The sequence below is a fragment of the Haliotis asinina genome, chromosome 14 (assembly GCF_037392515.1).
Source record: "Haliotis asinina isolate JCU_RB_2024 chromosome 14, JCU_Hal_asi_v2, whole genome shotgun sequence".
NCBI lineage: Eukaryota > Metazoa > Mollusca > Gastropoda > Lepetellida > Haliotidae > Haliotis > Haliotis asinina.
In genome coordinates, this window is record NC_090293.1 from 1671764 (window position 1) to 1699593 (window position 27830).

A 27830-nucleotide genomic window follows, 5' to 3' on the forward strand; every position below is an offset into this window, starting at 1 on the left:
CATTTTTGGACCACTGTCCGAAATTCCTAGACCATACATATAGTGGTCACTACGTCTGGTGTCATCCCTGGGGCCATAGGGCTGTAACAATCCTGAATTAGCTGGTTTGTCACCCTTCCCGCCAGGAGTGATGAATGAGAACAAGCAGACGACTTGTCATCATTGCGCTAGAAGCATCTACTGTTGTGTGTTACCTGCCAGATGAACAGTGAACAGCCAGGCTCAGGCTGGTAGACCAGGGACAATGTACACCTGGGGAGTGTTCCTTCTTCTCCCCACTCTCCTGCTACACACCCCCAGTGTCCAGGGGGACAAGCGAGAGTTCAGGATTGCCTGGATGGCACCAAAGAGGGAGTACAACAAGTTCAGTGCTGCCACTACTGTGAATGCTTTAAAGTTGGCTTTGTATTCCATTGGGCAAAAATATCTTAAAGGACATCCTATAAGGTAAGTCGGGCGATTTGACTTCTATCTACGTAATAGCCAGCAGTCAATACACTCTATGGTAGCCCATGGCGTCATTATTTCGGCTCGTCTAATTTTCTCTTTAGGAAATACTCTCAGGTTAAACCAACAATGCATAACCTGTTTTAATTTTTCCATATTGCCAACAAGGTACATGAATTATTTGTTTACTGTATGATCTTGTTGGAGACAAAACATCAATTGAAATCCCATTCCTTTATTCGTTTATACAGGAGAACAATATATATCAAATTTTAAGAAGACAGTAGAAACATTATTATATGATTTTTTCCTCAAAAGGCAAAATAACAAATAACTAATCAAATTTTAATTTTGAAAACAATACAGTCTTTTTTTAAATACAAATTTGTGTTTTATGAGTGAACATGTTGTGCATCGATTATTTGAACATAAGGTGTATTTCTTTTCTTCTTTTAACGCGTCACAATTTTTTGAATTGGTCTATCTTTCCTAAGAAACTCTTTGATTGTAAGGTAAATGTTATGATGTCGGATGGGAAAAAAACCAAATCAAGCAAAAAATCAAAAAACACCAAAACAAATATAAATCCTAACGGATATGTCTTTAACATTAAAAAAAACCATATCCTCTGTGGTTTTTGAAACGAAGAATATGTTAAATAATTCCCACACATTTTCTTACGTCCCGCTGAAGAAAATCATGTAGGAAACCGTCGTTACACAGATGTTCACACAAACCACAACAGTCTGTATCTAAAATATTCCTGACTAAGTTTATTCTCCCATGCCATACCTTACACATGAACGTCGATTCATCATGGTGAGACACCTGCAGTGTCTTACGCTGACCGATTATGTAACCGACTCCCACACAATACATAGGCGATGACTGTACCACGACTACGGCTGTAGAAAAACGTAATGACGATCTCAAATATTTGTGTCATAAGCAATTCCATACGAATGTTCTAGTTACAGGGCGTGTCAGTATCCTCCTAGCGCTTGCTATCGGTATAAGATAATGGTTAGACCTGTAGGTGTGGCAGATCATGTATTTTGGAATGAAGATTTCGTAGTTTGTGACGACGGAGTGGCAGTGTTTTTTTCCAAAGAGAATTAACGTATGTATTACTGTCATAGGCATGTAAAGCACCCAGTCATAAAGTATTCCGGGATAGCTTAAATGGAATGAAAAATGGGGAAACGACAGGGTTGTATATTTAGTCCTATTTTTTTCACTCGTAGTTGATAATTTTCTTCTCGATCCTAAACAACACAGAGACGCGTGCATATTATGTAAACAAACAAACAAGCAAGCAATAAATCACTTGTCCTTCAGAGTAAAGATTACTGTTAGTGTCTTAATTCACTCAAGTGCCCGTAGGGTGCATGGACAAGGGCGATCAACACTGTTCAGCTCTGCATCTCACAGGTCTCGCACACAAACACCCTTCAGCCATTTACCCTCAAGAATAAACCGTCTCAGTGGCCAAGACAGCTGAAAGCCTTGTTTGACAGTCTAATGTTCAAGTTTGAACGATTAATTGCACATTGTACTAACCCATATTTCATATGCCTCTTAATTTGGAATTTTTATTGCCCCAAGAATCCAAGTACAAGGCACTCGGGCTGTTTTCTAATAAGACGAGGCGAATCTATTGTTCTTGCTCACACATTAGCGTGCCGACCTGCTCAAGATTAATGAGTTACCTGCTCATACGTTTTTGTAATCATGGCGTGACGAATCTTCCTATTATTTCGTGTGTATTCTGTCCTCACAATCACTGATGCAGAAAGTCTGTATTATCAACAAAACAAATTCAAACATGGCAATATTTTTAATATCCGCTACTACTTCTTAAAATATTATGGTTAAATATCTTAACATGTAAACAAAACATTATTACCCGAACAAGCTTCATGAAACGTTGATTTATGACACTGACTAAGTCTTTTCATATCCCGAAGTAACTGATACTTTATTTCTTCATAACAACGTATGTTTGAAAAAAAAGAGTCACTTGCAATTAATTGAACGGAATTGTGGAACAGAGTCGTTTGTCAAATTTAACATTAAGTGTGGACAAAAAAGAATCGATTTTTACGACATTGTTCAAAGTGCACAATTCTGAAAAAAATGGAAGTTCATTGTTATTTAAAGGAAACATGATGTCTTTTAGCGGCATTTCGGGGCCATTTTGGGGTCATTTCAGACCACTTCAGATCATTTCAGGATCAGTCCATCTGATGAAGTGGTCTGAAATGACCCCGAAACATTGTGTGTCAAAGAATTAAATAGAAGATTTATCCATAAAAGATCTTGGCCTTAGAGGAATAATATGAACACTGCAGGTTTCGGTTTTCTTGAGTAGTCAACATTCACAATAATACTAATGCTTAAATCCAACTACTGAACTGTTTGTGATCAGTGATTTGTCAATATCATACCTGTGTTTTTAGGTTTCATCGGTAATTATTGTATTTATTTACATCTTCATCACCTTGGACATCATCAAAGAAAATTCGAAACTAAGGTTTTCAGTAGAAATTCATCAGCAACCATGCTGTCACACGATGGTAACATAAGTAAAAAAGTAAAATAATGCTTCAAAACGGTATAACATTTTAATCGCTCTTTTCATGAGATGAATACTAGTGTATGATAGAGAACTTGAGTTTTTGCTGTTTTCACGAGCAAGAACAGCTTCATGACCACAGATCCTGGCTATCAGGTATGCTCGGATCAGTGTAAAGAAAACATTATTCCATTTTTCCAAATGTCCATTTCACACTGGAAGTTCTGTTTTCGGGCAATTACCGTTATAAAGGTTTCATAACTGATGTTACTCTTCACTCTTAATCCGGACTGGAGTCGGTGACGGAACTGTCCTATGAACAAGCTTTCACTAGGATGACATCGGGTAATATGTTTGTTGACCTGTGTCGCCCAGGTGACAGACACGTTGTCCTGGCAACAGGAAGGCCAGGAGGAGGAAGATGTTTACATGTCTATATATATTCTAGTGTACATCATGTCAGTGTGGCGACCCCTCGCCTTCGCCCACGGCCATGTTGAATTGACGCCCATGGCCACATATTGTCTGTTTATAAACCTGAAACAAGGATCTGTCAGTGAATGCAGCGCTTTTTCTTTGTCTGGAGGGGAATATTTCTTAATTTTGTGTCTGTCGTGTAATGATGTGACTGCATTGTATGCACATTAACAATACTGTTCCGTGTTTCGAAAATTTTCCACAGGGAGAAATATTCAACTGGGATCGGTCACCTTTGTCTTAGGGTGCTACCATCTATTGTATCGTTAAGAGAATGAACCGATAAATCCACGTTTCTGTGTTATAGTTATACTCGGCCTCATCTCAAAAACCCACTTTAACCAGGAAACAAAGGTGAAAAATGTGAAATAAGAGATACATACACGACTGAAACAAATGTTAGTGTTGACTTATAACAAGCGGGTGTTTTGTCCGTTAAGGACAGGAATGTAGAATATTTAGGGGCGGACGTATTTCACAGTGTATATGTGTAAACAAAACATACGAGATGACATGAGAGTAGGGTCATTTTTAAAATGAATCTTTCTCAACATGGATTAACCACTAGTACAGGTTATGACTAAGGTGACCCACATACTCTTCCCTTCACGTGCATAATTACACATAACCTTCGGTTAAAATTCTGGCTATGAACTATTCATTGCGAGCGTTTTGAAGACTCACCTTTCTTGGGGGTGATGACCTGACAGTAAAACGAAAATATGGTAACAGTACATGCGTTGCATGCAACCAGAAATATTATGTTGTGGTTCCCTACATATATCATACGTTTGCCATACGTGAAACACTTGTATGACAGTGCGTGCTGGTTGTGCCAAGATGTGTGTACAGTTACTGTTGTTTTCCTGCATTGCTGGCCTAAAGGAGAGGCAGGTTAAAGGTCACACTGCTGCATGTCAAGGGAGATAACACTAATGCGAGAAAACCGTTTCCCTCGAAGGGAATTTATGTAGATCCTGGTGTTACCTTGACGACACAAACTCACTCACTCACTCACACACATACATTTACACACAAGCACACACACATACACACACTCACACACAAGCGCGCGCACACACACACACACACACACGCACACACTATGACGCTCCCTCCCCTCCCCCGATTTTATAAACATTTATAGATGTTCATTGATGTCTACACATGTTTGCAGATGTTTATGCTTTGTCTTGTTATGGATATTTTGTACGTGGGTGGGTAAGGGGACGTAGGGGCAGGAAAGTTTAAACCAGCACTCCCCAAAATTCACTTGGTAATGTTTTTAGCTGCGTGAAAACAACCAAGTCTTGTCCAGCTTGCGCTGCAGCCTGACGATACAGTCCCTCTTATTACCAACGTTCATTGGTGCGTTTCCACTCTCTAATCATGGCAACCCAAAGGTTGATATCGAGAACACCACTTACAGCGTCGTGGTGCAATAGTTGCATTCAAACAGGGCCTGGGGTCCTGTCCTACTGCTGACATAAAAAGACAAAGCAACACGTCTTATGTCATTTAACGACGTGACCGTGTATGTCGCCCTCACCATAACCTGAGGAATACTACTACAGAAGAATATATCAATCCGGCAAACTTGTTCTACAAGAGGAGCCGTTGACGTGAGGGGCGTACACCCTCGACTTCAGTGTCCTGCTCATCTCACTGGAGCCCCTCGGTCTCGCGTTCATCTCCTGATGTGACCTGTTTGATGTTGAGTTGACTGGGTACATGACTGCTATAACTGGTGATGTGACGTTACGGAGATACGCCAAAAGATGGATTGGGTGAATACTTCCAAGCGGATGATGCTGTACCTGTGGGCGAAGAAATGCAGGAACATGTACATGTTGCATGTGATTTATGTAATCTAGTCCTAAATGGTTATTTATACCACACCCTTCCCAGATGTATAGCTCTATCTATCCATCTCCTAACACGTCAGTTCTCCAAGGAGCCGCATCACAGACGCCACAGGAGACCTTATCAGATTGTTATCTTATCTTATGTTGTTCATTGTCGGTGCGATTTTGATGTTAACGTTTTGCTTGCTGAGCAGTCTGTTTTCTTTTACAAATAATATTAATTTAGGCCATACGCTCCGTGTCTAGGAATGTGTCTGAAAGTAACCAAGAAGATGAAACCAGGCCCTCTCCTACCTGTGTCCCAACTGTCCCACCCTCATTCTCCTACCTTTGTCCCCACTACCCAACCGCCAGTCTTCTACCTGTGTTCCCACTACCCCACCCGAACCTGGTATCCGTGTCCCCATCCCCACACACTTCCACCTCTCAACCTGCTACTTGTGCCCCAAATGCCCCATCACCTACAGACTCCTATCTGCCTCCCAGCTGCCTCACCTGCAGCTTCGTATTCATCTCTCCTAGCCCCTCTTCCCTTCCACCAACTGACACTTCAGTTTCTCCTTCAGCTACCGGCCTGGGTCCCTAGTGCCTTGGTGAAGGGTCAACGTGTCAAACTATTTGCACATTACCGTATATCCTATCATATATGTGTTCATACACGACATTGCCCCTATATCCTACCACTTAACCAGCCGTTGTCACTTCAGTGTGCGCATCTCTGGCGTCTACATCGTCTAGATGACACTGATTGCACAAATAACCAAAAACAACAAACAGAAAATGAGGAAGGCTAGAAGTCCCAGTCCGCATACTTTCTCACAAAGACGCATTCTCTAAACTTCTAGTAAACAACCCCATTAAACCTTTCAGGAAAGAAAGTGACGCATTTGAAATAAATTTCACCATAAACATGTTATTTCATGAATAATACGTGACACTGTGTATATGATGTGGCCCTTTACGCGGACACCACCACGAGGCCTGTGGTACTATAACTTTACGTCCTACACACTGAGCAAGCATGACGGGATGACGAGCGCCACATGCTGAGCTAAAAAGTCCCATGTGGAAAGTCGTACACGTGAAACTCCTTGTTTCATGTTAATGTTGTCTTTAGGTATATATCACTGCCATAATGCCTGCTCGACAGATGAAGTACCAGGTGCGCGTTCTTCCAATCTATCACGTAATGAGACTTAATGGATATTTTCAGCTATGTATGTATGTATGTATGTATGTATGTATGTATGTATGTATGTATGTATGTATGTATGTATGTATGTATGTATGTATGTATGTATGTATGTATGTATGTATGTATGTATTGTGTGTGTCTGTCTGTCTGTCTGTGTGTGTGTATGCACGAACGTACGTATGTAAGTGTGCACTCATAGTTTCAGAAACGTGGTATGTCGTGTTTGTCTCAGATAGGTATGAACATTTCTTTTGGAAGTATTTATGTGTATTTTTTCTGTTTAATTCCCTACCAGCAATGAGATGTCGGACCAACCTTGAATGTGACATGTTAGCCTGACACTTACGGCGTGTGTTTGACAAGCAGTACACAGAGAGGAGTTGAACGGCTTCTCAGAAGTGTGTCGTTTATGCGACTTTTCCCAGTTAGACGCTCATTTTGTTTTTTATGGCTGCTGTCTTGGACCTAGCTGATCAGTGACAACATTATGAAACAGCACTTTGAAACTTGAGTCACGACATTCTATTATATCTTTTCGATTTGTATTTGGAACTACACACTCAAAACGACTGCGTGCAATCAGAGCTGGGATTCACGCATTGTACCCATGTGGGGAATCGAACCCGTGACTCGGAGAAGGGTCTGTCCTGCTAGACATAGTCGTAGAACCCCATAGCTTGATGCCACTAAGATCACAAAGATCCTCAAGGAAATGGCCGCTTGAAAATTTCCTTTCACCGCTCCCCATGCAAAGGCCCGGTTCGAATCTGCCATAGCCATGAACCATATGGCAGTGCCACTTTGGTTTCGTGAAGTACCATAAACGATTTTCAAATCTTTGCTAAGGCCTTTTATGATCGAAAAACGTTTGAGCAAGATTCCACCGCTCTTTGAAATATCGCAAGTAGCTCCGTTGTCTCGTTGTCCTGGTCATGTCAAACTCCACCCATCGTAATAACAACAGAAGGTCAATCTCCAGTAGCAGTTCACACATTCGGACGACATGTGGGCCATCCAGTGTCCACTTTACTTTCATCGAGGAAATGCCACTCGTGGTACATACAGGAACAAAGTAGGCCTGGGAGGAAAACAATATGCAGATGACAGAGGTCTTGGCAGTTGTGTTGGCAATGACTGCAGACCTCATTGTATGTTTCCAATAAAACAGTCAAAATGTCAGCTACGCCCAGCTGATACTTACACGTAACCTGTTGAAACTTCTGACAACAACTGCCTTTTCCGCTCCGCGCTAGTCCGCTACGAATGTGATATCTGTCATGTCCCGTGAAGGCCACATGAAGTTTATGTCTCATTAACAGTCATACAATGGCAATATATTGCAAAAATGAAATAAAGATTCAGAATTCCATGAAATCTTTCAAAATGGAAACCAATGAAAGCATTTGTTTTCAAGTATTTTATTGAACGTAAATTATAATAAATTGAAAAGTTAGTTGTGATCCAGTACTGTGACCTGTAACAATAGAATGAAGCAGCAAAAAAATCAAATGTAAATAAATGTTCAGACACCTTAACCAACAAGGCTGCCCTTGTCCATCACACTGTGGGTCAGCAGAGACATCAAAAAGCTAATAATTACAGGGAGGAACGATTCGGGTTGGGTGATAACCACAAAGTAAGTCAATAAGATTTTGAAATAGTATAGTGTGTAGCTTTAGGTAATTAAGACAAGAATTAAGTTTGTAAAATTGACAATCATTTTGTGAGTCAGTATGACATGAAGTAAAAACCGTAAACTGATGTAAGTAGGAAAGAATAATGGCGGGCTGTGAGGATACAAAGTAGTAAGTTTGGACGTAACATAAAGTGTACGTGTAGGGGAACAGGGACACATTTAACATATGAAGTTTCACTGAAGTGCAGTGCAAAGAAATGAGCCGTGCAAGGAAATGAAAATATTCATTAAACCTCATTACGTGATGAGAGGGTTGGAAGAACGCACACCTGGTACTTCATCTGTCGAGCAGGCATTATGGCAGTGATACATACGCCATAGTTTGACAACAGTTGCACACCCTGTACACATCAAGCATGTGAGGACTGGTGTGGGGGAGTCAACATTTATCTGTTTACTGTACGCAGGCCAACAGTAAGTCCAGGGCTTTCATCTGAGCGACTGATTGTCCTAAAATATCAGTTGTGTAAGCTGGCGTTGATGTATCACGGATAATTCATACATACGATTCTATTTGGGAGGTCATTGTTCGTATTTAATGACCAAACATCTATTTTTGTGTGTCCAGGGTGAAATGGTACGACAGTGACTGCAACTCCAAGGCCGCTCTCACCTCCGCCGTCGACGCCAAGAGCACGTTTGACCCACATCTTTTCCTCGGACCTCCGTGTTCCGCAGGTAGTTTGAGTTGTATATAATAAGATAATCATGTTTTACAGGTCTGTATTTCTGTAAACTGTCGCAGGACGATCCCTGTGGTAAACATTCAGAATGGTGGCATTGCATTTTCACTTTTTCTTCTGATTCTCTAATTATTATATTTCCATAAAGGTAAGAATGGAACAATGTGAAGTATGCATTAAAAACTTCAGTGCATTGCCAACATTTTCCCGATCACGTACTCGTCATGTGGCCTATGATATGTGAGAGCAGAGCCCATTCACTGATACCAGCTGGGAGGCTACAATGATGCGGAATATATCTGAATTAACATTACCACCGTACGGGAGTACATTCTTTCAACTCGAAATACAACAAAACCCCAAACTGTTAAGGCATTTAGAAACGAGGAGTTTCACTGTAACATACAATCTGAATTTTCAAATTTACACTTGACAGAATAGAACACTAGAAATGATGTCAAATGTTGCATGTAGTGCTCCAAGCTATTTTTGGGTGGACATCGTATTTTCCTGTGTTGTCAGTGTGTACTTGGTTAACTAGTACTGTGTACAGTAAAAGCAACGATTTAGGCCGTATTCTCAGACCATGTTGTCTCAGACCATGTTTACATTTATTGCCCTCTTTACATATAGGCATGCGTCCCGTCGCGCAGCTGGCGTCTCACTGGAACATCCCCGTCTTCGGCTGGGTCTCCAACGACCACGACCTGAGAGACAGGAGCATCTACTCCACTCTCATCAGACTTCTCGGACCCCTGAACCAGTTCTGTAAGTACACAACTCTCTATATGTCTGTCTCTTGTTTTGTTTGCCAGTCATTCATTCATCATTTCGTTTCCAGTATGTTTGTGACTCAGCGTTCTTTCCGCAGACATGTAAGAATGTCCATTTCCCTTGCTTACCCAACGTTTTGTGCTCAGCCACAACAATGCGCTACGTCTCTAGCGTATTCAACTGGAAGCGGTACGCCATGATCCACGACAAAGACGAATCCTACAAGTCAGTGTATGAAGCATTGGCTGGTGACACAACCAACTTCTTCACGTCTACGCACTCTGTGACCCCGACCATGGACGACGAAGAAATCAAAGAAATCTTCCTTCAGGTCAAGAAGTACGCCCGAAGTAAGTGATTCTTAAAGTTATGAACATTATTGAAGAATCCAAACAGGCTTTATTGTTTGAACATTAACGAACTGTCAGCGAAACAGCAAGGAGATACGTTCAGGAGGGTCTCAGAGGAGCACCCTTCACTCCCGTGGACGTGACTAGTGTAGGTGTACCTGATGTAGGACGTATACTGATGCATGACCCTTTGTCTTCCCAGTCATCATCTTCGCTGTGCCGTGGTTGACGATGAGGAAGTACATCCTGGTGGCTCACCGCCTGGGGCTCACGACGGGGGAGTTCGCCTTCATCTGCATCAACGGAGATGTGAGTCTATCTCTCATTCACTGGGAGTACGACGAGGCACTTAAAACAACAACGTTTATTTTGATAAGTACAATAGTCAAAATTATTAGTGCAGGGAGAACAGAAGATTATTTCACTGAGATTTTAATTTTGTTCAGGTGTATTCTGGCGAGACGCTGGAGGCAGATGTTTTATCAGACCGTGTGTGGCGACGAAACGATTCCTTTGATGAAGAGGCGAAGTTTGCGTTTGAGTCTGTCATTCACGTAAGTAACTAACAGACAGTTATGTATATCAACGTTATGAAAACATTTGCAAATTGCTGATTACAATACCTCCGAGAAACAAGATTCCGAGATAGCATATTTTACACGTCAGGTCATGTTTGTAATCCTTGTTTTGTCAGTACCATGGCACCATTGATAAATTTGTCCCATGTAGAAATGTCTAAGCATCCACGGCATCACGCCATTGTTCAATTGTTACTCACTCAATCTTCCCTCCAGGTTATTTTGGTGGGTCAAGAACAACAGACGTACAAAAAGTTCAAAAACCATGTACAGAAGATGAACACACTGACTGACGAACTGTGGGACATCCCTCAAGGATCAGACGTAAGTGCCTGCAGGAATGGAACAACCCTGTCTTTCCGTCAGCCATAATCAATACATTTTTTCATGTTGACGTTTGAATATTACCAACACATTTCGTCCAAAACCTTTCAATAGAACGTTTCAAAGTTTCAGTGCTACTATTCGGATTAATTAGAATGTGTTTTTTGCGAATTTGCAATATCTGGTTCAACGATAAAGTGTGTGGGTTGTTCACTGGTTGAAATGTTGGCCCGCACAACTAAGGGTTTGATTACAATATCGAAACAATAAATGAAATCCTCTTGCTTTCTCCCTTCAAATGTTAACCAGCCTAACGCCATAATTCGTATTCATAACCAAACCTTCATCTCCACAGCAACTTGACGCCTATGCCCCGTTTCTGTACGACGCTACTCTGCTGTGGGCGATTCTAGTCAACAAGTCAATGGTAGCGGGGGAGAATCCGACAAACGGCACCCACATGTTCTCCATGGCGCAGGGGGTGCAAACAACAGGTAAGACGTCAATGTTTGTAGCTTGGTGTAATTATCCCGGAACTCACAAGTCTGGAATAGGGACAATATTTCCAGTTTTCGGTATTCCTTATGTATCCTCTGTATCTGATAACCCCACTTACGATATAAAATATCAAGCAATGTCTCTGCCTTTCCCAGAAAAGTGCACCCGAGTGTCTGTTCTTATGACATATACACACTCGTTAAACGTGTGTATATCGTTCACATCTCCGAGACTTGTAGAATTTAATGTTAAAAATTCTGTCAGTATCCCTTCTTAAGGGTGAAAACACAACAAAATACCCCTGACAGCCAGGAACTCGGCGACACGTGCCTTGTTGATAGAGCTGTCCACTATGCACACGTGGAGAATACTTATAGTGACATGAAACTTTTGTCGACAGGTGTGACGGCTAATTTGGTTCTAGACACCTTCTGTGACCGTCTCGTCAATATCTGGTTGCTAGACATGCAGGAAGATGGCAACTTTACCACCATCACCAAGATCTACAACACCCTTACAGGGGGGATGGTCTACTCGGTAAGTGATGTACCCGTTTGTAAAACTGTCATACTCTATTGTTTCCCCTGTGAATTCTCTTTGTATTTAACAATTTCACAAATGATGCTAGTCTTCTTTTTGCAGCAAATGGAGAAGAAGATCAGTGCCCGATGGCCGGACGGGAAGGTTGGACAGGAGAACGCTCCACCAGATATACCCAAGTGTGGCTTTGAAGGAGAGAAGTGCAAGATAGGTAAAACAACACCCTAGTTAACAAGCTAGCCTTGGACTTGAAGAAGGATTGCGTAGTTTCTTAATTAGGTTGTTTATACAATCATTCGTTGAAATAACTTTGTTATTTAACTTTGGCATTGGTACCTTCCTCCAATGGATTGTTGCTGATGTTGCAGACAGCATTATTCAGTTTTAACCCCAGTGTAATTTACTTGATTTATCACGCGGTATTACAACACAACTATATGTCTACACAGAGCCTGAAACCCACGACCTCGGCTACGCGGACACTATCACGGGGGCGGCGGCAGGGTCGTCAGTCGTCCTTATCATCGCCATCGCCGTGCAGGTGTCTCTCAGGTGAGTCACATCTCTTACTGTACTCATTTACAGAAATATCCTTCTCGTTTGAAGGGGTTCCGCATGTGTGTGTACTTGTTAATACATTTGTGACGTACGTATTTTGTCATGGGGTTTCAGACGTTACCGACGTCGCCGACAGCTGGAGAGTATGCTGTGGCAGGTGAAGTTTGAAGAGATCGACTTCGTCACGGCCATTCTCTGTGGCAGCGTCAGGGTAGGTAACTCCTGTTGTTAGTACATATGCCATGTATGTAGGGACATTCTAAGAGTATCGCAGACTCTACCATCCACCTCAACCACCCACAAACAGTATAAGAATACTGCAGACCCTACCATCCACCTCAACCACTCACACACATTGTAAGAGCACCACAGACCCTACCATCCACCTCAACCACCCACACACAGTGTAAGAATACCGCAGACCCTACCATTCACCTCAACCACCTACACACATTGTAAGAGTACCGCAGACCCTACCATCCACCTCAACCACCTACACACATTGTAAGAATACCGCAGACCCTACCATCCACCTCAACCACCCACACACATTGTTTCAAACAGTTATACACAGACACACACTGACATCGTTAGTGGTCCACTCGCACCCAGTGTAGTGTAGGGACGGTGGGGTAGCCTAGCGGTTAAAGCGTTCGCTCATCACTTCGTAGACCCGGGTCTGATTCTGCACATGGGTGCAATGTGTGAATGCCAATTTGTGGTGTTCGGCTCCGTGATATTATTGGAATATTGCTACAAAGCTAAGTAAAGCTAGACTCACGAACTCGCTCACTAGGATAGTCAACCACGCATTTATTTGTGTATACGATACCTTTTCTACATTAGAATATCGCTAAAAGCACTAACATCCATTACGTCCTCAGTCCAGCTTCAAGAACCTCGCACGACGTCGCAGCTCCAAGAACGTGAAGGCAGTAACCAAGCCACGCAATGTTGGGAGTACAGACGATTCCTACACAGACTCGCCAAGGTCACATCACTGCACGGAGACTGGGACTACTATGTTTGGATCTGTGGCATATATCAGAGGTAAAGCATGAGGCATCGGTGATGGTGTATAATGACAGTGTACCATAACAGTACATCAGGGTAGTGTACAATGGTAGTGAGACGTGACAGTATACCAGGACAGTGTAAGCTAACAGTGTACCATGTTGCTGTACTGTAATTCAGTGCCGTGACAGAATACAGTGAAAGTGCTTGGCATATAGGCGTACATGTGAATGTTCTGAAATGGAATACGTTTCAAGCAGTTCATGAGAAACCAGTAATAAATAATGACTCCCAGTATAGAGGTGAAGGGTACTAACAACATGACGGCTTGTGTTCAGGGAGCCTGGTGTCCGTCAAGAGGATGTCCAAGAACAGCGTCAGTCTGACTAAGGAGGTACTGCAGGAACTCAACCAAGTAAGAACATATCTTCAAGCAGCCTCGTGGGTAACGTTTACTTTACCACAACAACCCCTATTCCTAGTTCACCTTGTAGCACTATTTTCAGTGTAAAATTGCTGGGACATTGCTGAAAACAATATAAACCGGCGTTCACATAAACAATCATCCATTCACTCTTGCTATGTTTCATCTGAATCAGAATACTTTGGTAAATTGCCTTCACACAGCAGAGAGGAAAGTTGAGTCATGATGGATAACCCTTCTTTCCACCCACTACCTCCAGGGAGTTCTCCAGGGAGTTCTCTAGCTATACACATTGTCTTGCAGTTGATGGAACTCAAGAACCAGAACGTCTGTGCCTTTGTTGGCGCATGCGTAGATCCAGGAAGGATTCTCCTGTTGTGGGAGTATTGTCCAAAGGGCAGTTTACAGGTAGGTCATAAACATGACCCAATATTGATTATGCCCAAAGCGTCAAGATGATTAATCACTATCCCTTGTCGTGATTAATCCTTGACATCAGGGCCAGAAAAGATGTGAAATTGCTGTAAAATAACTTCTGTAAATAAAAATCATAGAAAATCTGTCCGCGAAACGAGTCAGTATATGCTCGGTATCCTCCACTCTCACAAACGGCAAATCTACACCGATCTGGGTTGTCATCCTCCACTCTCACAAACGGCAAATCTACACCGATCTGGGTTGTCATGGTTCTCAGTGAAGCATTTCCGACCTAACCTTTCCCCCTTCCTGGTCACAATCAGCATCATTTCAGTTCACAGTTAACCTGGCTAGACCAACTAAACTTTGATTCCCGCCCGGTTGATATAATCTTTCTGCATCACGTTCATTCTCCTGAGGTAAGACTCGGGTACGTTTCTCAGTCAAAGAACAATGCTACATATTCAGCGGATTTTGATCGTTTTCTCTTTTTCACGGCAACTCTTCATGTTCACAGGATATCATCTGGAATACCAACATCAAGTTGGATCAACTCTTCAAGTTCGCCCTATGTCAAGACGTCGCCAAGGTAGGATGTTCAGTTGGGGTCACTTTGTAGCACTTTGAAACTAGTAAACCTGGTCAGAACAATGAAGGAGACTTCAAAACCATAAGTGCTGAACACTTGTCTGGGTCGTGATTAGGTATATATGCCACGAGGTTTGACCTCCGGTGGAAGAGACATAGACAAAATTCAATGTATTCTATAGGGGTGAATATTGAAAGGGTAACAGCTTTTGCGATAGTCTATTGTAACATACTATTGCTACCAACTTTAGAAATATTATTTGAATAGTTTTTTTCTTTTCTTGAAATGTATCATTTGAAGTCATTTCCAAAATAAATATATACACGTTGAGATAGTTTCAGTCTCTGTTAATAACTAACAAGACACTTAAAAGGAAACTATGAAATACAAAATAGGATAAATATCTAATAAAAGTCAGTTACTAAACTATCGATAGTCACACATACAGTAGATGCATCGATAGTTTTTGGTTTCTACCATCGATTATTTCCTATCAGAGACTCAGCAATTGCAATCCATCGATACTTCGATACGTTGTTCCAACCCTGTTATTCGACATAGATGGTATGTAATGGTTCAGCTCATGATACCACCTTACGGTTCAGGGGAGAACAATGATTTGTCGCCAGTACATATTCAAATGTTATTTAATTTCAGGGACTGGAATATATCCACAAGAGTTCAGTCAATTACCATGGCAACCTGAAAAGTTCCAACTGTGTTGTGGACAGTCGGTGGACATGTAAGCTCACGGACTTCGGTGTCCCTAAAATTAGATCGATGGACAAGGCGTCTATACCTTTCGAGGAGAACGCAGACAGTAAGTGTACCGGAAGTGACACATTGCGGTAACTGGTTGTCGTTTTGGAGAACTGTTCAGCCGAAATGAAATCGTCTAGTCCCATTTAATGAAACAAACTAAAGAAAATCTTAATGACAAGAAGTATTTTGTGATGGCTATTACAAAACGAGTCCATGATGGAAATGATGTGGAGTAAATAGGTCTGGTATTTAACTGTTGCACAAAACACCTTGCAGAGGAATTGTGGACGGCCCCTGAGATTCTGCGTGCAGAGAGGAATGTTGAGTTCCAGAAAGCGGATATATATGCCGTGGGCATCATTTTAAAGGAAGTGTTCACTCGGTCCGGACCGTACACTGAGTACCCCTTCTACTGTTCCTCAGGTAGGTAACGAGTACCAACTCTCTTGCTCCTCAGGTAGGTAACGAGTACCAAGTCTACTGCTCCTCAGGTAGGTAGAGTACCAAGTCTACTGCTCCTCAGGTAGGTAACGAGTACCAACTCTACTACTCATCAGGTAGGTACCGAGAACGTCTTCTTGTGTTCCTCAGGTAGGTCCTTTCACAAAGAACGCCCTCCATCTGTTCCTCGGTTAGATCAATACATCGACTCCACTGATAGGATGGATTTGCTTTTGTTAAGTGCATTGTTGGTTCCCCTCACATTTACCCACAAAGGAAAGTATCTCACGTTGTTGTTTTTCTTCCCTCAGAAATCATCAGTAAAGTTCGGGAATCATCGCTACAGACGCGGTTCCGTCCGTCAGTTGCACGTGAGCTTCGTCAACATCCGGATTTAGCAGCCCTGATCGAGGATTGCTGGAGTGAGGACCCCAGTGCCCGTCCCTCCGCGCCGAGGGTGGTCAAGTCGCTCACTAGGATCAACCCGTCCAAGTATGTACACTCACTTCAGAGGACTATTATTGGTCATTTGTCATCTTCATTATGTGTAAGACATATGGTTAGCATTTCCTGTGTTGCAAAGATGAGACATGTACTAAGTCAGACAATAAGCTGTCGTTATGAAACATACGAATATACTGACATACTGGCTGTCCAGATAGGTTACTTCTTGGCTCGATTTCAATGATGCATGATGATGCCTTATGATGTATCTAAGATTGTACAGACGCATAACTTGTGATATATGTTGTGATCGTACAGACACATGGCTTGCTGTGTCATGATGTATGCTGTGGTTGTACAGTCACATGCGTTAAGGTGAATACTGTGGTTGTACAGTCACATGACTTGAGATGAATACTGTGATTGTACAGACACATGAGGATGGGTTGACTTAAGATGTATGCTGTGGTTGTACAGAGACATGAGTTAAGATGCATGCTGTGGTTGTACAGACACATGACGATGATCGACAACATGATCGCCATGTTGGAGAAGTACGCCAACCATCTGGAGGAGCTTGTAGCGGAGAGGACGAGTGAGTTGGACGCGGAGAAGAGGAAGACGGAGAACCTCCTGTACCGGATGCTGCCTCAGTGAGTGACACGTGTAGCTAGTGTTCTGTTGGGTAACTTTGGAATCCAGTACAAAGATGAAACAATGGCCCTTGAGTCAAGAGTAAAGTTCCATCTGCTGGTTGAGTAACGTGCCACCTTCTGGTTGAGTAACGTGCCACCTTCTGGTTGAGTAACGTGCCACCTGCTGGTTGAGTAACGTGCCACCTTCTGGTTGAGTAACGTGCCACCTGCTGGTTGAGTAACGTGCCACCTTCTGGTTGAGTAACGTGCCACCTTCTGGTTGAGTAACGTGCCACCTTCTGGTTGAGTAACGTGCCACCTGCTGGTTGAGTAACGTGCCACTTGCTGGATGTGTAACGTGCCACCTGCTGGTTGAGTAACGTGCCACCTGCTGGTTGAGTAACGTTCCACCTGCTGGTTGAGTAACGTTCCACCTGCTGGTTGAGTAAAGTTCCACCTGCTGGTTGAGTAACGTGCCACCTGCTGGTTGAGTAAAGTTCCACCTGCTGGTTGAGTAACGTGCCACCTGCTGGTTGAGTAAAGTTCCACCTGCTGGTTGAGTAACGTGCCACCTGCTGGTTGAGTAACGTTCCACCTGCTGGTTGAGTAACGTGCCACCTGCTGGTTGCGGAACGTGCCACCTGCTGGTTGAGTAACGTGCCACCTGCTGGTTGAGTAACGTGCCACCTTCTGGTTGAGTAACGTGCCACCTTCTGGTTGAGTAACGTGCCACCTTCTGGTTGAGTAACGTGCCACCTTCTGGTTGAGTAACGTGCCACCTGCTGGTTGAGTAAAGTTCCACCTGCTGGTTGAGTAACGTGCCACCTGCTGGTTACGGAACGTGCCACCTTCTGGTTGAGTAACGTGCCACCTGCTGGTTGAGTAACGTTCCACCTTCTGGTTGAGTAACGTGCCACCTTCTGGTTGAGTAACGTGCCACCTTCTGGTTGAGTAACGTGCCACCTGCTGGTTGAGTAACGTGCCACTTGCTGGATGTGTAACGTGCCACCTGCTGGTTGAGTAACGTGCCACCTGCTGGTTGAGTAACGTTCCACCTGCTGGTTGAGTAACGTTCCACCTGCTGGTTGAGTAAAGTTCCACCTGCTGGTTGAGTAACGTGCCACCTGCTGGTTGAGTAACGTTCCACCTGCTGGTTGAGTAACGTGCCACCTGTTGGTTGAGTAAAGTTCCACCTGCTGGTTGAGTAACGTTCCACCTGCTGGTTGCGGAACGTGCCACCTGCTGGTTGAGTAACGTGCCACCTGCTGGTTGAGTAACGTGCCACCTGCTGGTTGAGTAACGTGCCACCTGCTGGTTGAGTAAAGTTCCACCTGCTGGTTGAGTAAAGTTCCACCTGCTGGTTGAGTAAAGTTCCACCTGCTGGTTGAGTAACATGCCACCTGCTGGTTGAGTAACGTTCCACCTGCTGGTTGAGTAACGTTCCACCTGCTGGTTGAGTAACGTTCCACCTGCTGGTTGAGTAACGTGCCACCTTCTGGTTGAGTAAAGTTCCACCTGCTGGTTGAGTAACGTGCCACCTGCTGGTTGAGTAACGTGCCACCTGCTGGTTGAGTAACGTGCCACCTGCTGGTTGAGTAACGTGCCACCTGCTGGTTGAGTAACGTGCCACCTGCTGGTTGAGTAAAGTTCCACCTGCTGGTTGAGTAACGTGCCACCTGCTGGTTGAGTAACGTGCCACCTGCTGGTTGAGTAACGTGCCACCTGCTGGTTGAGTAACGTGCCACCTGCTGGTTGAGTAACGTGCCACCTGCTGGTTGAGTAACGTGCCACTTGCTGGTTGAGTAACGTGCCACCTGCTGGTTGAGTAACGTGCCACCTGCTGGTTGAGTAACGTGCCACTTGCCGGTTGAGTAACGTTCCACCTGCTGTTGAGTAACGTTCCACCTTGAGACAGTGGTTAATGTTTACTGTTATACCCCCAGATCTGTGGCAGAGGACCTGAAGTTGGGTAAACCAGTGAAGGCCGAGATGTTTGACCAGGCTACAATATACTTCTCCGATATCGTGGGCTTCACCAAGATCTGTGGCGAGAGCACACCAATTGAGGTAACAGCATCCGCATCTTGTTATATGCCATCATTATGTCGTATTTACCAAAGTCTGGAGCAATCGGAGGTGCGATGTATCGGGACCAGCCAGACCAAGTGTACACATGAAGAGAGACCATGGAACCTGACTTAACAAACACGGTCTAAGGACATTTAACGGATTTCATGTCATCGGAAATATAACGAATTATGTTGTATGAAGTTTGTTTATTTTATGAACATGAATTGGTAAATCTGTAAAGAGACAAGGAATTACAGTATTAAAACATGACGAGGATACGACAAGGATGTTCTTTTTCAGTGTCCAGTGGTACCTCCTTTAGTCGTAGTCCTAGCTGTAATTGGAATTTTCACTATTTGGCCACGTAAGGAGATGTCAGGCCATAAACAGTCAGTCTATGAAACGAAGGTATACGCAGACAGACCATGTACGCACGACTATATTGTTAGTTGAAAATTATGGCATGCCGTCAAACATTGGTACCTGCAGGTCCCTGCTGACATCTGTTTGAACTCAGTACGGTGATGCTGGGCTCATGTCAAGCCTTCGCACAAAGGTATCACCCAATCTCCACCCACTGTCCCGATTCTGTTACAGGTTGTGAATCTCCTGAACTGTCTGTACACGTTGTTTGATGACATCATCACGCGCTATGACGTGTACAAGGTACGTCCATTACTTTCCATGTGTCAAACATTCCACCAAGAAATGAGGAGTTGGCATATGTTCTTCCCGGTCACTTCACTAAACCCACCAGCCTTATTGAATGCTATAACGTAAACCCACCAGTCACTGCCGTGCCCCGCCAAATTCTGCATGGTTATGTCGGAATATCCAACAATAGCTAGACAATAGTTTAGTGGCGTAATACGTTTCCATCCTGGAAGTACATGACAATTACTGGTGTGTATATATATATGTCGTATTTACCAAAGTATTTATAAATATGAACAATATTCATAGATACTTGTCATGTACTTCCAGGATGGAGACGTATTACGCCACTAAACTATTGTCTAGCTATTGTTGGATATTCCGACATAACCATGCAGAATTACAAAAAGTTAAGCACGTTAAGCTTAAGACTAAGATGTGAAGCTGTGAAAATGTTATGCTGAAGGCCAATCCATATTTACAGAAGGTTCACCTGGTAACTGTTTTGGTGATGTCATAATCATTTGTATTTACAATTAAAGGACATATTGTTACAGATATGATGACACTGCTTTTTAAATCAAAATAGCTATTCCTGTTCTGCTTATGCAGCACTATTAAATTTGTTTAAAGTGACAATCATGTGACCATATAACAGTGATTGCTGATTTTTCACTTTTCAAAAGAACGTAACCCTTTGGGGGAAAGCAAAATGCATGTTTTCCAAAAGCGCATACATCCTTTTGAAAGTAAAAGATAATTTACATTATGAGTTTGTAAGAGTACTAAACCAAATGACGATAGCTCGTTATTTTCTGAAAGATTTCCTAAGTGGCAGCCTATATTTTTGCAAAATATACTGGATGGCGCTTAACTTTTTATTCATTGTATATGATGAGATTCGAACCCGAACCTTATGATTAACAAACGTGATAACTACCACCTATAAGATACTAGTGATTTCTGGCTGCCTCCATAGCACCTTGGTCGAAATGGGCAGGGGCACTTCATACCGTCCTCGAGCTGGACGCCAGCTCAGGTTTGATTCCATAACCATCGGCGAAATGGAGAACGACACATATGGGAACCACGTGTAACTATCAGTTTCATTATTGTTCCCTGCCATATGAAACCCATTCCAACATGGGTTAAGGATAGATGAGCAGGTCCTATTGGACTGAGTCGAGTCGGGTGATCTGTGGTCGAGGTTTTGTGCTTATGAAAGGTTTTAGCACACAACACTAATGATCCTACTAGAGACAATACTACGTAGGACGAAGACGCGTTGTGTCGAAGCCAGCATATGTCTAAGGGCTCTAGTATATCAGCAGACGTAGGCATTCCTGTTCTCGGGGATTCCTGTCCAACCAGAAATTATGTTGTAATTAAGTCGTAAAACTTAATATTAAAATATAATGAATAATATTTGCATATACAATGCACGAAGCTTTCGTTAAGCTGAGAATACCGCGACATTAAAACGTGAAGACAGCTGAGTAATAAAACGAGAATGCAAAAATAAAACATTTATGTGGCCAAATTCTGAAGCCTGATTACAAATGAAAACCTTGGCTGGTCATGTGTGCTTGCCGCGTGGTGATTCCAAATTAGAAGTGGTAACCAGCAATCTACGGATGTCGTCAGGGGTGGGGTTACGCCTGAAGGCTTGGTGACTTTGTTGATTGTATGTCACCTTGTCTTGACGATGGCCCTGGTATCAGTCTCGATCATATTCAGGCAAGCAGAAACATTCCTTTCAGGTGGAGACAATCGGAGACGCCTACATGATAGCTAGCGGTCTGCCGATGAGGAACGGAGACAACCACATCAAGGAGATCGCCGACTGCGCCATGGACATCCTTGCCTCCACCGCCACCTTCACCATACCTCATCTACCAGACAGACCCCTCAAGATACGTATAGGTCAGTCGGGGACTCACTGCCTGTTACAGAAAATAGTTAATAGATTCAGCGAAATCTCGTTTGTCCAGAACTCCCGGGAGGTTTGTGCGTGTCTCTATGTACATCAGTATACCGTTCATGTGTTGGTTACACATCCTCCAGAAAATTCCGTTGCCGCAGAAATCAGAGAGACGTTCCAGCTTCCAGACACTCAACATTCTCTTTTTCAGACACACTTGCAACGTTTTCCCTTCCAAACACTCATGCAACATTCTTCCAGACACACATGCAACATTCCTTCTTACCGACATACAAGCAACACTGTCTCTCTTCCAGACACACATGCAACATTCTCTCTTCCTCCTTACGCGTTTGTGAAATGCTGTATTAACCCGGGAGTAACGGGATTTTGCTGTTTGATCTCAGATGAATTGCGTGTATGTGTGTATGCGTGCGGCGCGCGGGCACGTGTATGTTAGAGTAGATGTGGACCCACCCGACCTTTTGTCCTTAACGTTTATTCTATTACCATTGTAACTCGAGAAACGAACTGTGCACCTCCCCCAACACCTCCTTTCTCAAAAAGCTGTATCCGGCCCTGATGGATGAAGAATCCAGTAACCTTACAAGAATTATAAAGAAACTGATACATAAGACGCCCAGTCTGTACGCAGTAGTTGCAGCGTTAGGATACAAGCCGTCCCTTTAAATAGGCAAACTTCGTATAGTCTTCACAGAACAGAGTGACATCTAAACAACTGTGTTGTCTCTCTTCAGGAATCCACACAGGGTCGGTGGTTGCCGGAGTTGTGGGTCTGGCGATGCCTCGGTACTGTTTGTTTGGAGACACGGTCAACGTAGCTTCCAGAATGGAGTCCACAGGATTCCGTAAGTACCACTGACTATGTTTCCCTAGGACCGAGACAGACAGGGACGTCTGTAAAACTGTTCGTGCAGATTTTATTGCAGTAATTTGAATGATATACGAGTTATACAATGAAGAAAATAAAAGTGTCCAGGACAATGCATTACTCTTTCACATCCAAGTTAAACACTGAGAGTAGTACTGCTCGAAAATGTTACACTAGATCCAGATTTCTCCTAGTAGAACTGCTTATGTTAGAGAGAGAAAGTTGAGAGTAGAGTGGACCCCATCCAGTCCATTGTTTGCCGTAAGAGGCAGCAAGGAGCGAGCGGTAAGGCTCAGCAGTAAGGTCCTGACAACATGGGGCGCTGCTCATGACATCAATCACACTGCAGCAGTTCACTTCTAAACAACAACTACATAAACAATACTAACCATTTTTCAGTAAACTCTAGTTAATCGCTCATGTGACAGTTAAGACATTAGGAATATTGTTAGGCAAGATGCCCGGTTCTCTCAGCAGACCTGAAGAAGGGCCGATGATAGAATGGACCCCTCACACTGTTTGCCGTAAGAGGCGTCTTAGAGTGAAGTGAGTGGCGCGGCTCAACAGTGGCACTCTGTCCCCCAACGCATGGGACATTGTTCAGAAAGCAACCATTAGATTGTCTGGTCCGGCAGCAGTCCACCGATAAATAACAATTAAATAAACAATACAAGCTAATCGTAAACTAATTAATGTGACATGTGACCCTGAGACATTCATTTGTATCTATCCCAATCTCTAGCGTTGAAGATACACATGAGCTCAGTCGCCCACGACAAGCTGGTGTCCCGGTTCGCTGGCTACCACTTCTACGACCGGGGCGAGATACCCGTGAAGGGTAAGGGCACCATGAACACCTTCTTCCTGACTGGGAGGGACGGCTTCACCAAGGTCCTGCCCCATGCTGACCAGGACTCACCGGGGTCCCCCACAGTCAAATTCTCCATGCTGACCAGCATCCCGGACTGCGGGACACACACCAGGGAGGGTAGCCATTCAGCCCTCCTTCCAAGTCTCGCCTACTGTGAGACTCACGTGCGAGAAGAGAGACTCTCAGCTCTGAAACCGATGCCAGCTGCGACGTCAACGCCTTGCAGAGAAGCTTCTAGGGATATTGAAGACAGTGGTTACCTTGGTGACTGCACACCGAGGTCTCGCATGACGTCAGATTCCGGGGAGTGTTCGACGAGCGTTACGGTGAAGGGGAAACGTCTGAAGCTTGATCCCCATGAGTTGCTTGGTTCTCGTGTGAATAGATCAACAGAACCTGTTTGTCCATCACTGAGAAGAGTTGCGTCAGAGAGTTATGGACCAACAAACGTTTCCCCACTTGTGAACAAGTTGCCCCAACGAGTTCTTTGTGGAAGCAGCCGTGTAACGTCTGAGACGTGTGAATCGTCAAACACTGACTATCATGTTGCCATGGTTGCAGAACCAAGCCATGGTAGCAATGTGTGCAGACTGACGCCCGAACAGTCGAACATTGCCTCACATGTGAATACATTACGTGAACCAACGCACACCACGCATATAAACCGAGTGACTTCAGATCCGAGGGAACTGTCAAATTCAATTATCGCTCACGTGAACAGAGCGTATGAACATGACCGTGACAACTCGATCGTAGGTTTCACAAAGAACTCACTCATTAGGAGTGCCACGATCCCGCGCTGTACCGCCAGCAGGCCCAGCGTGCTGGTGCCCAGCGGGGCATTGAAGGAAGGCGCGGACTTCAGGGAGAATAATCGTAATCGAAGGGTAACTCGCATTTTGGAAATAACGCCATTATGACTAGCGGCCCCCAAAACGTTGGTATGTGAGCTTGAAGGGGGAAGAATCTAGCACATGTGCCTGGAACAGAGAATGTCGTATTTATGGAGGCGAGAATGTTGCACGTTTGTCTGGAACAGTTAATGATGCATATGTGTCTGGAACAATGTGTGTTGCACGTGTGTATGAAAGAAAGAATGCTGCACGTTTGTCTGGAACAGAGAGTGTTACACAGGTATTTAGAAGAGAGAATGTTGCACATGCGTCTGGAACACAGAAAGTTGCATATGCATGTGGAGGGGAGAATGTTGCAAGTGTGTCTGGAAAAGAGAATGTTACATGTGTATCTCGAAGGGAGTTAACAACACGTGTATCTGGAAGAGAGAATGTTGCACGTGTGCATGGAAGAAAGAATGTAGCACGTGTGTGTCCTGAAGACAGAATGCAAAACATGTATCTGTAAGAGAGAATGTTGCACGTGTGTTTGGAACACAGATCGTTGCATGTGCGTTCGGAGTAGAGAAAGCTGCACGTATGTCCGGAAGAGAGAATGTTACTTGTGCGTCTGGAAGACAGAATGTTGTGTGCGTCTGGAAGAGAGAATGTTGCGCGTATGTTTGAAAGAGAAAATGCTGCATGTTTGTCTGGAAGATAGAATGTTAGTGTGCGTTTGGAAGAGAGAATGCAACACATATATCTGTAAAAGAGAATGTTGCACGTGTGTCTGAAACACAGAATGGTGCATGTGCGTAAGGAGGAAGAGAGAATGTTGCGTGTGGGTCTAGAAGAGAGAATGTTGCACGTGTGTTTGGAAGAGAGAATATGGCATGTGTGTCTGGAAGAGAGAATGCAACACATGTATCTGTAAGAGAGAGTGTTGCATGTATGTCTGTAAGATGGAATGTTGCATGTGTGTCTGGAAGAATGTTGCATGAGTGTTTGGAAGAGAAAACGTTGCACGTGTGTCTGAAAAAGAGAATGTTGAGTGTCTGGAAGCTGGAACGTCTCTCTGATTTCTGCGGCAACGGAATTTTCTGGAGGATGTGTAACCAACGTTGAGGGACACGATTTTCTGACTATAAGTGATTTATGTGCCTTGAGGTGAAGATTCAAGCATGAAAAATTTGTTGATTTTACTCATAGAGACTCGACACGGGAAATATTTCTAGACTCAAGACTGTGTTATTGGCTGTGGGAATGTGCTTCACTGGTACCCACTGACATGGTTATACACCTGTTGGTCATTCCATCTGCCCGAGGTGACATCATCGGAAACTGTTTCTGATACAGCAGGAATGGGACTGGGATGTGAAGGTTTCCTGCCATATTTGTATCAGGGTGCGTGCAGCGACACAAATGTCTCATAGCTTTAATTTCCATCTTGCCAATAAAAAGTGTTCATGAAGAAAAAAAACATTTCAGAACGCTGAACATCTGAACTGTGGGATGTCAAGACTAACACACACGTACGTTAGTGATATTCATGCTAATACTAATGTTATGCCAGGCTCATGTCACTGTATGGGAACATGGGCTGAGGTACCCTCGATGTTTGTTTATGTTCCCTGAGCCCGAATATTAACCTCAATGTTAATATTTTAAACTGTTTGAAGAATGAGTCTTGGATCGTACACTTAAGCCAGCCTGTGTGAATCTTGCTGTTTCCCCAGTCTCATTTAAGCAGCCTCTTCTTAATATTCACAGGGACTACTCTTCAACATTATTATTGAAACGAGGCAAATATTTTCGTAGCCATCGCGAGAGAGAGAGAGAGAAAGAGAGAGAGAGAGAGAGAGAGAGAGTGACTGAGTTATCTCACTATCATTGATTTCCATTCGCAAAATATCGGTAATTTCCGCGCAGCATGCATCATTTAATGTTGAAAAAAGATGAAACAAAGTAACTAACACGAAGTATCCAATGAGTTGCTATTGGCAACGGGATGTAATGCAATGCACCACGCTTGTACACAAGGTACATTGAAAATAACAGAGCGCTCAGCCAATCAGACAACATTTATGCGTGAGGTAAGATAAGTTGATCTATGTTATGTCAGGTCCAAGTCACTGTACATGTAGATCTATGTTATGTCAGGTTCAAGTCACTGTACATGTAGATCTATGTTATGTCAGGTTCAAGTCACTGTACATGCAGATCTATGTTATGTCAGGTTCAAGTCACTGTACATGTAGATCTATGTTATGTCAGGTTCAAGTCACTGTACATGTAGATCTATGTTATGTCAGGTTCAAGTCACTGTACATGTAGATCTATGTTATGTCAGGTTCAAGTCACTGTACATGTAGATCTATGTTATGTCAGGTTCAAGTCACTGTATATGTAGATCTATGTTATGTCAGGTCCAAGTCACTGTACATGTAGATCTATGTTATGTCAGGTTCAGGTCACTGTATATGTAGATCTATGTTATGTCAGGTTCAAGTCACTGTACATGTAGATCTATGTTATGTCAGGTTCAAGTCACTGTACATGTAGATCTATGTTATGTCAGGTTCAAGTCACTGTACATGTAGATCTATGTTATGTCAGGTCCAAGTCACTGTATATGTAGATCTATGTTATGTCAGGTCCAAGTCACTGTACATGTAGATCTATGTTATGTCAGGTTCAAGTCACTGTACATGTAGATCTATGTTATGTCAGGTCCAAGTCACTGTACATGTAGATCTATGTTGTGTCAGGTTCAGGTCACTGTATATGTAGATCTATGTTATGTCAGGTCCAAGTCACTGTATATGTAGATCTATGTTGTGTCAGGTTCAGGTCACTGTATATGTAGATCTATGTTGTGTCAGGTTCAGGTCACTGTATATGTAGATCTATGTTGTGGCCATGTGGGTATGCAGTCTATAATATGCCCAGTATGATCATGTACCATGGGTATGCCATAGGAATCTGATACTAGAGGGACTCTGTCGCTATAGTTGCTTGGTCAAACGAGGATCTGGCCCCTTCCTAATACAGGACAAAGAGTTATTCAGCGTGACCAGTATTTGCCAAGCCAGCTTTATGACAAATCTCACAATAAAACAAAGGTCTACAGTGACCCCATAAATTCCGTTTCCTCTCAGGTCTTGCGACCGGGCCACCATCCGTCCGCCACCTATACCACCGTGACATTTATGGACTCGCGTGTCATCATAACACACGTGTTTACGTCACACTGGTTAAAGATTAACTGTTTTTTATCTCGCATTTCTGAAAAAGTTGTACAAA

The 27830-nt window shown here is 43.4% G+C and overlaps 1 protein-coding gene across 1 annotated transcript; it reads left to right on the forward strand.

Annotated features, from left to right (window-relative positions):
- LOC137261874 (atrial natriuretic peptide receptor 2-like) lies at nucleotides 1–27660 on the forward strand. The gene is made up of 25 exons (XM_067799682.1): nucleotides 1–447; nucleotides 8824–8933; nucleotides 9572–9706; nucleotides 9859–10062; nucleotides 10265–10371; nucleotides 10509–10616; nucleotides 10857–10964; nucleotides 11320–11458; nucleotides 11863–11999; nucleotides 12105–12213; nucleotides 12452–12554; nucleotides 12675–12771; nucleotides 13445–13610; nucleotides 13913–13989; nucleotides 14302–14406; nucleotides 14933–15004; nucleotides 15662–15824; nucleotides 16043–16189; nucleotides 16519–16699; nucleotides 17164–17304; nucleotides 19230–19353; nucleotides 19954–20022; nucleotides 21771–21933; nucleotides 22690–22800; nucleotides 23566–27660. The coding sequence occupies exons 1-25, from the start codon at nucleotides 245–247 to the stop codon at nucleotides 24612–24614; spliced, it is 4128 nt and encodes a 1375-aa protein (XP_067655783.1). The 5' UTR covers nucleotides 1–244; the 3' UTR covers nucleotides 24615–27660.
- The last annotated feature ends 170 nt before the right edge of the window (nucleotides 27661–27830 follow it).